Raw genomic sequence first — 11,339 nt, forward strand, 5'->3', positions numbered from 1 at the left:
AACCCCCCCCAAACGCATCCATCACCATCTCCGCCGCGCCCGTGTCCGCCTCGGAGCTCGCCGCCCAGAAAGCCGCCGCCGCACCAAAACAAAACGCCGTCAGATCGAGAGAAGAGGAGGCGGAGGCGGAACGCGAAGAGGAAGGGAGGAGGTTGGAGCAGGAGTTCGAGGTCCAGGAGGAGATGGAACTGAGGGTGAGGCGGTTGAGGGAGGCGAGGGAGAGGATACGGTTGATTGGGAAGAGGGAGTGGGTTGGAGACGGTGATGGTGGTGGTGGGATTGCTCGTGGAGGAGAGCGTACGGATATGGGAAAGGGTGCTGAGGCCGTGAAGGAAGGGCTGGGGTATGACAATGGTAATGGTGAGGGTGAGGGTGAGGGTGAGGGTGAGGACGAGGACGAGGACGACGATAATACTGATGAGTTTGACGGATGGGGTGTGCAATGAAACCCATTCATTCAATAAATCGATCAGGGTCAAGATTGGAAATTCTGGTTGATTAGCTTATAGCATAGCAGTGGTTAGGGATACCCTTGTGTGGCGTCGCCGCCATACCAAGTGAAGTGAGATACTAAGTATTACTAAAGTATCTTCCAGGATCGACGGTATATACTATGAATGATATTCTATGATTCTAGCCTCGTATCTCATGTCTCATACCGGCCTAAGTTCTGTTCATAAGTCCTGTAATTATAGATAGTGATGGACCCTCGTCCTCACTAGTATAGAAGGAAATAGAAAGGGGAGGTATGGAAACCCAAGATAAGAAAGATTACCCATCCATCCATCTCGCTGGGAACAGGGACAAGATCTTCTGCAAAGTGCTTCACGGCGGTATACGTTTTCTCCAAGATCTGAATATCTTGTCACGCGACCTTCATAGAGCGAGGCCGGGCCATTTAGATGATCGTGGTAGCTTTGCTTGTGTGCAGTCATACCATCCAGAGACAGGATAGACGGTGATCAGTTGGGGAATCGTGGTTCTTGCTAGCAAGAAGCAATGAGCCGAAGAAGCTTTCCAAGGAAGGGGCCGGTTGCGCAGTCCGCGAATGAAAGATCCAATCTTCAGCATGTTTCGTGCTGATGGTAAACACGGTCTGCGTTGGACAGGTAGTAATTGAGAGCAAGAGCAAAGCTGTTTGATTGTCCGATCGGGAAGATACCTCCGTGCAATAGATATCTTCAGCTCAGGCTCAACACTCCTCGGGGAGCTCTCCAACCACATCTTCGATCTCAGCAACGGCGCTGACCTCGTTCTTCTCATCAACAATTCCTAGCACAGTTCCCTTTTTCAGGAATGTCCTGCCTCGACCTTGCTTCCGCATATTCAATATCCATTGCTTTGCCTCATCAACGGGGCAACTTCCCAGAACAGAAATCCAGTCTTGTTTCTCGATGACGGCAGGATGAAGACAACTGATGATTTCTGCCGTGTCTTGCAGCTGCTGGACCCTGCGAGGAGCCATGATATGTATTGGAGATATGCGCACCCAACCGCGAGGTGAACGCACTGCTGCCTGCAGCACGTCAATGCCTGTTAAGGATAGGGCACCGGGTTTGGGGATTGCAAAAGTGGCATCTTCAACCGGCGTAGCGATATCAGACATAGAGACTGGAGCGGCTGGTTTGGGAACAAGTGCGGCCGCTGCAGCACCAATAGCACCCCCTGGGTGGTTGAGCTGGAAAACCTCAGCAGAGCTTTGACCCATGGCAGTATGTACTTTCTGGGCAACCGCAAGAGCGAGCGCGTCACCCAATGCTAGAGCGACAGTTGTTGATGTTGTTGGCGCAGAAATGCGAAAGGAGGTCTTTTCTGATTCGTGGATTGGCGCAGGGAGGAGGAGACTGTTTCCTCGGTTGGCAAGAAGTGGACAAGAGGATGGGTGGATATGAGAGGTCATAGCGATCAAGGGGATGTTGTCGGAGATGTGTGGTAGAAGTGCTAAGAGTTCGCCGGTAGAACCCGAGTACGAGATCATCAGAATAGCGTCGTTCTAGAAAGCTGTCAGCTCAGCAGATGGCCATAAGGGGAATAAGCGAGACGAACCTGCTTGATGGTTCCCAGATCACCGTGGAGAGCATCTGTTGGATAGAGGAATGTCGCATCCACTCCTAAGCTTTTGAAAGTCGCTTCAATCTTCTGCCCGATCTTACCACTCTTACCGACACCTGTGATGACAAGCTTGCCGCCGTTATTGAAAGTAGCTGCGATCTGATCAATTGCTTGCGAAAGTGCTTCCTGCGCAAATAGATTGTTCTGGTAGAGATTCTCGAGATGCGCCAGCCCAGCTCTTTCCGTCGACAAGACCTTCAAAGCGAGCTTGATGGGCGACTTGGCAGACTTTTCAATGTTTGGTGTGCTCTGAACAGAATCCGGAGGCGTCATTGGCAGTGGCGGGATAGCATCTTGGACGGCTGGCAGCTGGGTAGGGAATGACGGCGAGCTGGGTGTGGGCAGCTGTTCACGAGCTGGAAGGACAAGTCCGGCCATTGTAGAAGATTGGATCAGGGGCTCTGGTAGTCGTAGGCGAGTAAACTAGCGCACACAGTTGACTTGATCACCAATGCGATAACAAGTAAATATACAGAGCGAGTCGTCCCACGATGGTATCGAAGCTCATGGAAGCGTGCACATCTTGGCTAGAGCTCCATGATTACTAAATCGCAAGAAGGCAAGACACCTCCCCAGGCTCACTCCAACCAAGTACTTAGTAGACGTGCCTTGAACAGAGAGAAGCAAGCGGTCAGAACCAATGAACAACACTCAGGTATTGAGTGCAGACATCATGACGCACTCCAAAAGGTGCTGATAGGAGAGTTTGACAAATGACTTGATGGGAGATTGGGCAGCTTTATGGAGGACAGTAACGAAAATTGCGCCATGTTGGATTCGATGAAATGAAAGTAATCTGCCTGACCAGATACGGGGCTGATTTCTTCGGTTGACAATGGATGTTTTTCTGGCCGAAGAGACCTCGCCCAGGATGTACAGTAGTGTGGAAGCGGAGCGACGTTTAGTGCGCGATAGGGACTGGATCATGATAAGCTTGCTGCATGTCCAATCCTTCCGATCCCGAGGGAGTCGAATCGGCAAAGCACCTTGAGCTCTTAACCCACTATTTTGGTAGGTTGAACTGAAGGAGGCGGCGGTTGGAGCATGAACCTTGAGCTATGAACCATAAGTTCCAGAATTAGTAGCCAGGTCCTCGGCAAGGCGGTGACTCCTGTCTCCGCCGCCTCCCGAAGTCAGGGTCCGGAGGTCCATTTGGCATGACCAACCAAGTTGAAGCCGTCATAGACATTTCTGTCGTAACGTGTGCCAAACGCAGTGTCATCTAAGCAGAGACGGGGGCGTTGTGATGTCCTCATAACGGCCCAGAAATCCAAGAAAATGGCCAAGGTCAGCAAAGAAAGAGGCTGGAGGCAGCAATACGGTAATACCGCCTGCGGTTCTCGAGGCTGACCTGCGCGATTTGATTACGTGCTCCGATGCCAAGAAAATGTCAAATGTCTCGATCACATGTCACAGTCGTTACAGGAGCAGTATGTAGTATGCTTGGAGAACGGAGATAAAGTAGCAACCTTACCGTGCTAACGATCGCTGGCTAGAATCGTGGAATCGGGCATGCAATATGCCGGCTGATTGCAGAGAATGGCCCGTCCGGAATAGTCTATGCCTCCTCACGAGCAGGCGTGGACTTGGCCCTTCATAGTACTCGAGGAGTCTATTTTCGATATGCCATACTCGACCTGACCAACCCATCAAGCATCGAGCATCTTGCATGGATCATAAAGGATGAGCAGGGAGACATGGATGTCTTGTTCAATGTTGCTGGCCTGAACATCATGAAGCCCCGGACAGGGTCGAGAGCATTTGCTGACAATAAAAAGATCATGGATGTCAACTTCCATGGCACGCTCCAGATGTGTCTGGCCTTTCTGCCAATCATGAAGCCTGGCAGTCGCATTGTGAATTTGTCATCTGTGGCATCGTCCCTGGGATCGTATAACCAAGACCTGCAGGCACGTTTTCGTGATGCGCACCTGGCCATATCGGGCCTGCAATCGTTGGCTGCGGAATATGAGGCACGGTCTCCCCTACTGAAGGAATGCACGAGATTGACACTCAACTAGCAATCCGCAAAAGGTAGTCGAGCTGCGCAAGATGGATGGCCTGAGAGCGGCTATTCAGTCAGCAAGGCTTGCATCAACGCCATGACCGCCATCATGGCCAGAGAACATGCTGATATCCTGGTGAATGCCTGCTGCCCTGGCTGGGTGTCCACTGAAATGGGAAAGCAAGTTGGGGCACAACCGCCCAAGTCAGCGAGTGCGTAACGTGGTCCCTTTTATTGTTGGTCTCATTGACTGATATCATGGTAGTTGAAGGAGCAAGCATTCCGCTGCGTTTGGGTTTCGAAGACATTGGCCATGTCAGGGGCAGATATTGGGCCAATGACTTTGTTGGAGACACGGACAACGGCCGAGTGCAGAATTGGTAGAGCTAGACAAGAGAGGTAATTGCCAGGTCCAAGCGTACAACATCATCGGCAAGAAAATGAAACTTAATTCAATTCTCCTTTGCAGCACTGAGACCCAAAAGGGTAATTGAGGTGATGCTTATCCAGACTTAAGCCTAGCAAGAAGCGATGACGTAGTACCATGGTGCGCAAGCTGGATTCAACAGAGCGAACAGAGCGGTGGGTGGCGTGGGTGGCTTGCTTCCCGGTACAGTTCCAGATCATCGAGGTTGCAGCTCACACGTAGAATCGCCTGGGACGGGTTTGGTAGGGTATTTGCAGCTGGAAGCGGTGCCAGTCGCATGGTAAAGATGACAGTGATGTTTTCATGCTCAACCTTCAAACCTCGTCTCATCCAAATCTCCTCCAAATCTCCTCCGTTGGCCAGTGGCTCATTGCGATGTGGCTGCGACCCATCCAGTTCAAGATCCTTGTTTAATCCCAGTAACTAGTGCTACTTAAGTAGTAGTACCTAGAAGGGCTGCGGGAAGAAAAGCTTGACGCTATCAGCTCTGATTCATGCAGCCTACCACCAGAATTCCGATGCCATGTGTTGACTGAGATCAGACAGAGCAAACACGTGTAATGAGTAGCAGTAGACTGTACTCCGTAAATAGTAGCGGATGACAACCCATGAGGCCGTCCTCAGAGACTGACTTCAGTGGCTCAGGGAAGGACGAGTCGGGGCAACCAAGACCCAATGATGCATTGGCGCAGTTCCCGGGCAGGGGCCAAATTATTCTGGAATACACATGGACCGGCAAATGGTGATTATCCCCATAAAGATATGATCTAAGACCAGCAGGACACAGTCCAGCCAAATAAACAAGTTGGCCAACATTGTTATTCTGTCAAAAACCTCTTCTGTGTCGACAATCCATAGCAACGGCACGAAGGCAGCCCATCATCCACACTCGTCCCTCATTGCCTCCTACCGGAGGTCCTTTTCAACTCCTCCCAATTTGTGCGCAATTCAAAATACTGTGTGTTCTGTGACGGAACCGGAAGCTCCCTTTTGCTCGCTGAGGTTGAACTTGCTCGACACTGGCAACCTGTTCTGGATTTGATCGCCCCCAACAGTCGACGTCTCTGCTTTTGCCACCTCCTGTCCCTCGAAACCAGTTTTTGGGGGACAACGACTCATCATTCGAAGAGCTCGGCGACAACCGCGGAAATCATACTCGCAGTTTTGCGGCCTTTTCAAGCGCCTTAGATGTGGATAAAGCACTTATTATGGTGAATGGGACAAGCTGAGCGAGGGGGTGCTTGCAGGCATTCTAGGTGGTCACCCGTACCTGTACGCTGAGCGCACCTGGAGCAGAATTACTTATAGCCCTGGTATCGGTACGACTGGACACAAATGGGCATCTGACGGACCATGCCAGCCGAAGAACACTCTCAGGATCCTTCCTCATCATCTGTTGCTTCTTCCGCTCATGGAGAATGGACTTCACGTCATCGCCAGGGATCTATCTCAAGTACCCCACGCCCGGTCCGCGAAACAAGTCCACGTAGTCCGGGAATTGGGATGATGCCTAGAACGAGCTCTGTGAGCATCTTTTCTGGTGCTACAGATACGCCATCTTCCCCTAATCTAGACCCTAGAAACTCTACCCTTAACCCTAAAGTTGCGGATCGTGTGTTTCCCGTCCGTTCGGTCGTCTCCGTCGATCCTACAGCGACGCCAACGCCACGGGGGGAAGGGGAAGGTGGAGATGGCTTTCCGGACATGAGTTTCAATGGTGGCATTGAGTCTAGGAGACAGAGTATACGACAAGACACACTCGCGGGTAGCACATCACAAGGTCAATACGCGCAATCTCCAGAGGCTCAAACACCTGCCAGACGTCATAGTCCCAGTGCTTTGTCACTGTCCGCCATGTCAGAAGACCGGTGCAGACGCCGCTCTTCAGACACGACTGCTGCAAGTAGTGCTAAAGGCACCACCCATCAAGAGATTAGCAACCTGATTGCAGACGACGCTTCTGTAAGATCAGAGAGGGCATCGGTCACTGAAGCGGGCTTTTCCACGTCAAGCAGGCCGTCAAGCAGGCCGGAGTCGGTGCGAAGCGTACCTAATGAAGCCCATGTAACAGCTCGTTTCAAACATGTCGTTATGGATGGTGGTCATGCAGTTATCACAGGCAGGGATGGGGACACCCTACAGAGATGTGAGGACGAGCCAATCCACATTCCAGGCGCGATTCAAGGCTTTGGTCTTCTTATAGCTCTGAGAGAAGAGGCTGGCAAACTTGTCGTTCGAGTGGTTAGTGAAAATTCTGCCAAAATCATTGGCTACACTCCTGGACAATTATTTCAACTTCCGAACTTCCTGGACCTCTTCACAGAGGAGCAAGCTGATAATCTACTGGATCATTTGGATTTCATCCGCGATGAATCCGCGACTGACCCCGCTATCAATGGCCCCGAAGTCTTCATGCTTTCCATTCGAGCTCCGAGAAAGAAGACACGGAAGCTATGGTGCGCAATGCATATAAATGAGTCAAACAAGGACCTCGTAATCTGCGAATTCGAACTCGAGGATGATACCCAGAACCCGTTGGTACCGGTTGAGGAGGATGGTATTTCTAACGTCCCTGAGAACACGTTGGGTAGCGATCCTACCCCAGAAGAAATTGCAGAGAGCACCAAAAATGTCAGCAAACCACTGCGTGTGCTTAGGAGCGCCCGGAAAAAGAGGGGTGAGGCAGCTGCAATGGAAGTTTTCAATATAATGACACAAGTTCAAGAGCAGCTTGCCAATGCCCCTTCGTTAGAAAATTTTTTGAAGGTCCTGATTGGAGTCGTAAAGGAACTGACCGGCTTTCACCGTGTCATGATCTATCAATTCGATCACAGTTTCAATGGCCGCGTCGTGTCCGAATTGGTAGATCCAAGAGCGACCAAGGACTTGTATATGGGTCTTAACTTCCCGGCATCTGACATTCCGAAACAAGCAAGAGATCTCTATCGCATCAACAAGGTGCGACTAATGTACGATCGGGACCAGGAGACTGCCAGGCTGGTTTGTAGGACCATGGAAGATCTTGAGAAGCCCCTCGACATGACCTTCACTTATCTACGGGCCATGTCTCCTATTCATGTCAAATACCTCAGTAACATGGCAGTCAGGTCGTCCATGTCCATATCAATCAATGCGTTCGGTGAACTCTGGGGACTCATTGCTTGCCATTCGTACGGTCAAAAAGGCATGAGAGTTTCGTTCCCCATTCGCAAAATGTGCCGGCTTGTTGGAGACATCGCATCGAGAAATATCGAACGGATCTCATACGCATCCAGATTACATGCTCGAAAACTGATCAACACAGCATCCACCACAGCTAATCCTTCTGGGTACATCGTTGCCTCGTCGGAGGACCTCTTGAATCTGTTCACTGCCGACTGTGGAGCACTCTCGATTCGTGATGAGACAAAGCTACTTGGCAAAACCGAGGGTCACTTGCAGGAGATACTAGCAATGCTGGAGTTCCTTCGTCTACGAAAGATAGGCTCTGTGTTCACCTCAACTGATATTTCCACGGATTTCCCAGATGTCCGATATGCACCGGGATTTCAGTACATTGCGGGCCTTCTGTTTGTACCCCTCTCCAGTACCGGTAGCGATTTCATTGTGTTTTTCCGGAAAAGCACGTCGAAGAAAGTCAAATGGGCTGGTAATCCGTACGAGAAGTTCGTCAAAGAAGGGACTGAGGGCTATCTTGAGCCTAGAAAGAGCTTCAAGACGTGGACTGAAATCATCCTTGGAAAATGCAGAGACTGGTCGGAGCAAGAGGTCGAGACGGCAGCTGTTCTTTGTCTTGTTTATGGGAAATTCATCGAGGTGTGGCGACAGAAAGAAGCAGCTTTGCAAAACAGCTTGTTACAGAAACTCCTCCTTTCCAATTCCGCACATGAAGTTCGCACACCACTCAATGCAATCATCAACTATCTGGAGATTGCTCTTGAAGGAAACATCGATCGGGAGACAAGGGATAATCTATCAAAGTCACATTCGGCTTCAAAATCCCTTGTCTATGTGATCAATGATCTTCTGGACCTAACCAAGACCGAAGAAGGCCAGGACCTTATTAAAGAGGAGGCCTTTGATTTTCACGTTATGCTGCAGGAGGCAACCGAACCTTTTCGGGGAGATGCTCAACGCAAGGGTATCGAATATCAAGTCAGCTGGGGCGATGATATTCCTCAACGCCTGGTGGGAGACCCTCGCCGGGTACGTCAGGTTGTGTCCAATATCATCGCCAATGCCATTCAAAACACCTCCACTGGCTTCGTCAAGGTTGCCGTGGGCAAATCGCCCAAGCAGCCAAGCCCTGACAAAGTTGAGATTGAGTTTGCCGTCGAGGATTCCGGTGCTGGGATGCCACAAGACAAGGTTGATGCACTCTTCCGGGAGCTCGAGCAAGTGTCATATGAAAATGAAGAGTTAGGTTCTACCGTTCTAGAACAGAACGGCATCTCCACGTCTCCTACTACAGGTGCTGGCAAAGCTACCTTGGGTCTGGGATTGGCAGTGGTTGCTAGAGCCATCCGAAACATGAATGGTCAACTGCGGCTAAAGACCGAAGCAGGCACAGGATCACGATTCATCATTCAGCTTGTAATGGGCGTGCCTGGTGAGGCAATCGACGGGGGTCAATTAGAAGGCTCTAGACTGAGGAATCTCGGGTCTTCGCCAGATCAAGGAGCCGATTTACCTGCCAACCCAAGGGACGCTGCATGGCCTGTTAGCAGAAACACAAAGAAACGAGTACAGACACTGCCGATGTCACGAAGAACCAGTCAGGAGAGTGTAACCAGCGTCAATAGTAAAGCCAGCTTGCAAAGCATGAAAAGTGGCAATAGCATCAGGAGCACGAAAAGTGATGTGGACCGTCTTATAGATGATATACAGCGGCCGCATCTCGTTCCGGAGACAGAGACACCTGATAGGAACCGAAGCCCAGGATCGAGGCCAAGAAAGCTCAACAGGTCGTGTAGTACTGGTGATGAGCCATCAAGCCTAGTTGGTACTAGGGTTGGGAGATCAGCTAGTCTACAGGTTCCAGGCGAGGAGAAGATTACAGATTCCCGAACGCCTCTCAAAGCCATACGTGTATTGGAGGATGATGTGGGCAAGCCCAGAGAAGCACCCCCCAAATCTGCCTCGAGGGTTGCTTTCGAGCTTCCTGAACCTCCAAAAACAATTGTTGCGCCCCTCGACGCGGAGAAAATGTCCGTTCTCGTTGCAGAGGACGATCCAGTCAACAGCAAGATCATCAAGAAAAGGTTGGAGAAACTGGGACACGTTGTCCATCTTACAGTTAATGGCGAAGAGTGCTCCAGTGCTCTAGGAGATCGTCCGTCCTTCTATGATGTTGTTTTGATGGATCTTCAGGTAAGTGGTGCACAATCGGTCAGGGCTACACTGTTCAGCTGACGTTGCTGGGTCAGATGCCGATAGCAGATGGCTTCACCTCCACCAAGATGATAAGATCGTTCGAGAAGACACATGGAAACGCCTGCTTGTCTGCCCGCGCCCAAGTTAACGGCCGGATCCCAATCTTCGCTGTCTCTGCATCCTTACTTGAAAAAGACCGAGAAATTTACGTGAACATCGGATTTGATGGTTGGATCCTCAAGCCAGTCAATTTTCAACGAGTAGACAGCCTGCTGAGAGGGATAGTCGACGAGAAAACCCGTAATGATTGCTTGTTCGAGACGGGTCAATGGGAACGTGGCGGCTGGTTCGAGAAACGGCAAGCGCCCGACGATATTTTCGCCACTGACACAACACCGAGCACTGAAGCCTCAATTTCGGCCTCCCCGAAACCGCCGGCCAGTCTAGCAAAGGCTGACACTCTCTGATATTGAGCCATACAATCGACAGGCGGCTTGTCATTCCATGATGTCCGTGGGTAAGGATCTTCGTCGTATTATGGCCAGGCTAGGGCCAGTCCACGGTGATGAATGCATCCCCATTCCTATTTGCGAACCCGTTTAGATACTTTCATATTTCTTGAGCATGCAGCGTTTGGAGTTCTCTGTCCCAAGACATGGCAGGCGTTTGGGATTGGTGTGTGGCATATCATGTCCTGATAGTGAGCATTTACGCAGGTCTTGACTGCATGATTTAAGAGACAGGGAAAAGGCATGGTTTTTGGGTCATGGTTCGGACTTGCAAGACTTAGAATCCAAGCAGTCAGCCCTCCAGAAGGCTTCCGCTACAGGATAGAATATCAGCAACAATGTTGTTTTATTTTTCAAAAGAAAAAAAAAGGCGTTCAGTCGGGCGCTTCTCCTGATTCCTTTGCGGCCGCCACCAGCTCCTTGACTTGTCGATTCTTCTCGCGCTTCTTCAGCTTCTTTTCTCTGTTCTTCCTGGCGCGCTTCTCCTTCTCCGTCTCTGCTGCCCGCACCTCTGCCGCGTGCTTTTTCCGCATCGCGATTCTACGCTTCTTGCCCGCCCGTGCTCTTCTCTGTGTCCCGTTATCTCTGCTCTCTGCCCTCGTAGGCAATGTCTTCAGCGACTGCGCCAGACTGGAAGCAGGGACGCGAATCCCCCGCCATGGCAACGCGGCACCGGGCTGTCACGACGCATCATCAGCTATCATTCTCTCAGCGCGTCTGGACCACGGAGCCCTCACGAACCCAAGCCGTACTCCTAGCCGCAGACATGACATCCTGCCCATCCACAGCCACATCCCTGTACTCATCATCCCTCCTCTTTCTCCTACCCTCCGCACCCGCATCCCCAACCGAAGTAAAGTAATAAATCCGCGGCCGGCACGGCACCACGAATCCACCGCCCTCCCCCCGCTCC

General features: G+C 51.1%; 5 protein-coding genes across 5 annotated transcripts in view; 3 read left to right on the top strand and 2 right to left on the bottom strand.

Moving 5' to 3' along the window:
* Positions 1-182: 182 nt before the first annotated feature.
* EPUS_00703 (uncharacterized protein) lies at positions 183-446 on the top strand (the record flags this gene model as incomplete). Its single annotated transcript, XM_007801483.1, has 1 exon — positions 183-446. The coding sequence occupies one exon, from the start codon at positions 183-185 to the stop codon at positions 444-446; it is 264 nt and encodes an 87-aa protein (XP_007799674.1).
* Positions 447-1,192: 746 nt separating this feature from the next.
* Positions 1,193-2,490, bottom strand: EPUS_00704 (uncharacterized protein; the record flags this gene model as incomplete). Its single annotated transcript, XM_007801484.1, has 2 exons — positions 1,193-1,993; positions 2,047-2,490. 2 exons carry the CDS (start codon positions 2,488-2,490, stop codon positions 1,193-1,195), a joined length of 1,245 nt encoding a protein of 414 aa, XP_007799675.1.
* Positions 2,491-3,519: 1,029 nt separating this feature from the next.
* On the top strand, positions 3,520-4,501 carry EPUS_00705 (uncharacterized protein; the record flags this gene model as incomplete). Its single annotated transcript, XM_007801485.1, has 4 exons — positions 3,520-3,549; positions 3,609-3,968; positions 4,134-4,329; positions 4,383-4,501. The coding sequence occupies 4 exons, from the start codon at positions 3,520-3,522 to the stop codon at positions 4,499-4,501; spliced, it is 705 nt and encodes a 234-aa protein (XP_007799676.1).
* A 1,396-nt stretch (positions 4,502-5,897) lies between these two features.
* Positions 5,898-10,384, top strand: EPUS_00706 (uncharacterized protein; the record flags this gene model as incomplete). The annotated part of the gene is made up of 2 exons (XM_007801486.1): positions 5,898-9,914; positions 9,971-10,384. The coding sequence occupies 2 exons, from the start codon at positions 5,898-5,900 to the stop codon at positions 10,382-10,384; spliced, it is 4,431 nt and encodes a 1,476-aa protein (XP_007799677.1).
* A 416-nt stretch (positions 10,385-10,800) lies between these two features.
* The window catches only part of EPUS_00707 (uncharacterized protein), a gene marked incomplete at both ends in the record, with an annotated part of 4,521 nt that continues 3,982 nt past the window's right edge, over positions 10,801-11,339 (bottom strand). The window contains one exon of the mRNA XM_007801487.1: positions 10,801-11,103. Within this exon, the coding sequence (XP_007799678.1) occupies positions 10,801-11,103 (303 nt within the window). The remainder of the gene's footprint in view (positions 11,104-11,339) is intronic.

Source organism: Endocarpon pusillum, assembly GCF_000464535.1.
Source record: "Endocarpon pusillum Z07020 unplaced genomic scaffold scaffold1300, whole genome shotgun sequence".
Lineage (NCBI taxonomy): Eukaryota > Fungi > Ascomycota > Eurotiomycetes > Verrucariales > Verrucariaceae > Endocarpon > Endocarpon pusillum.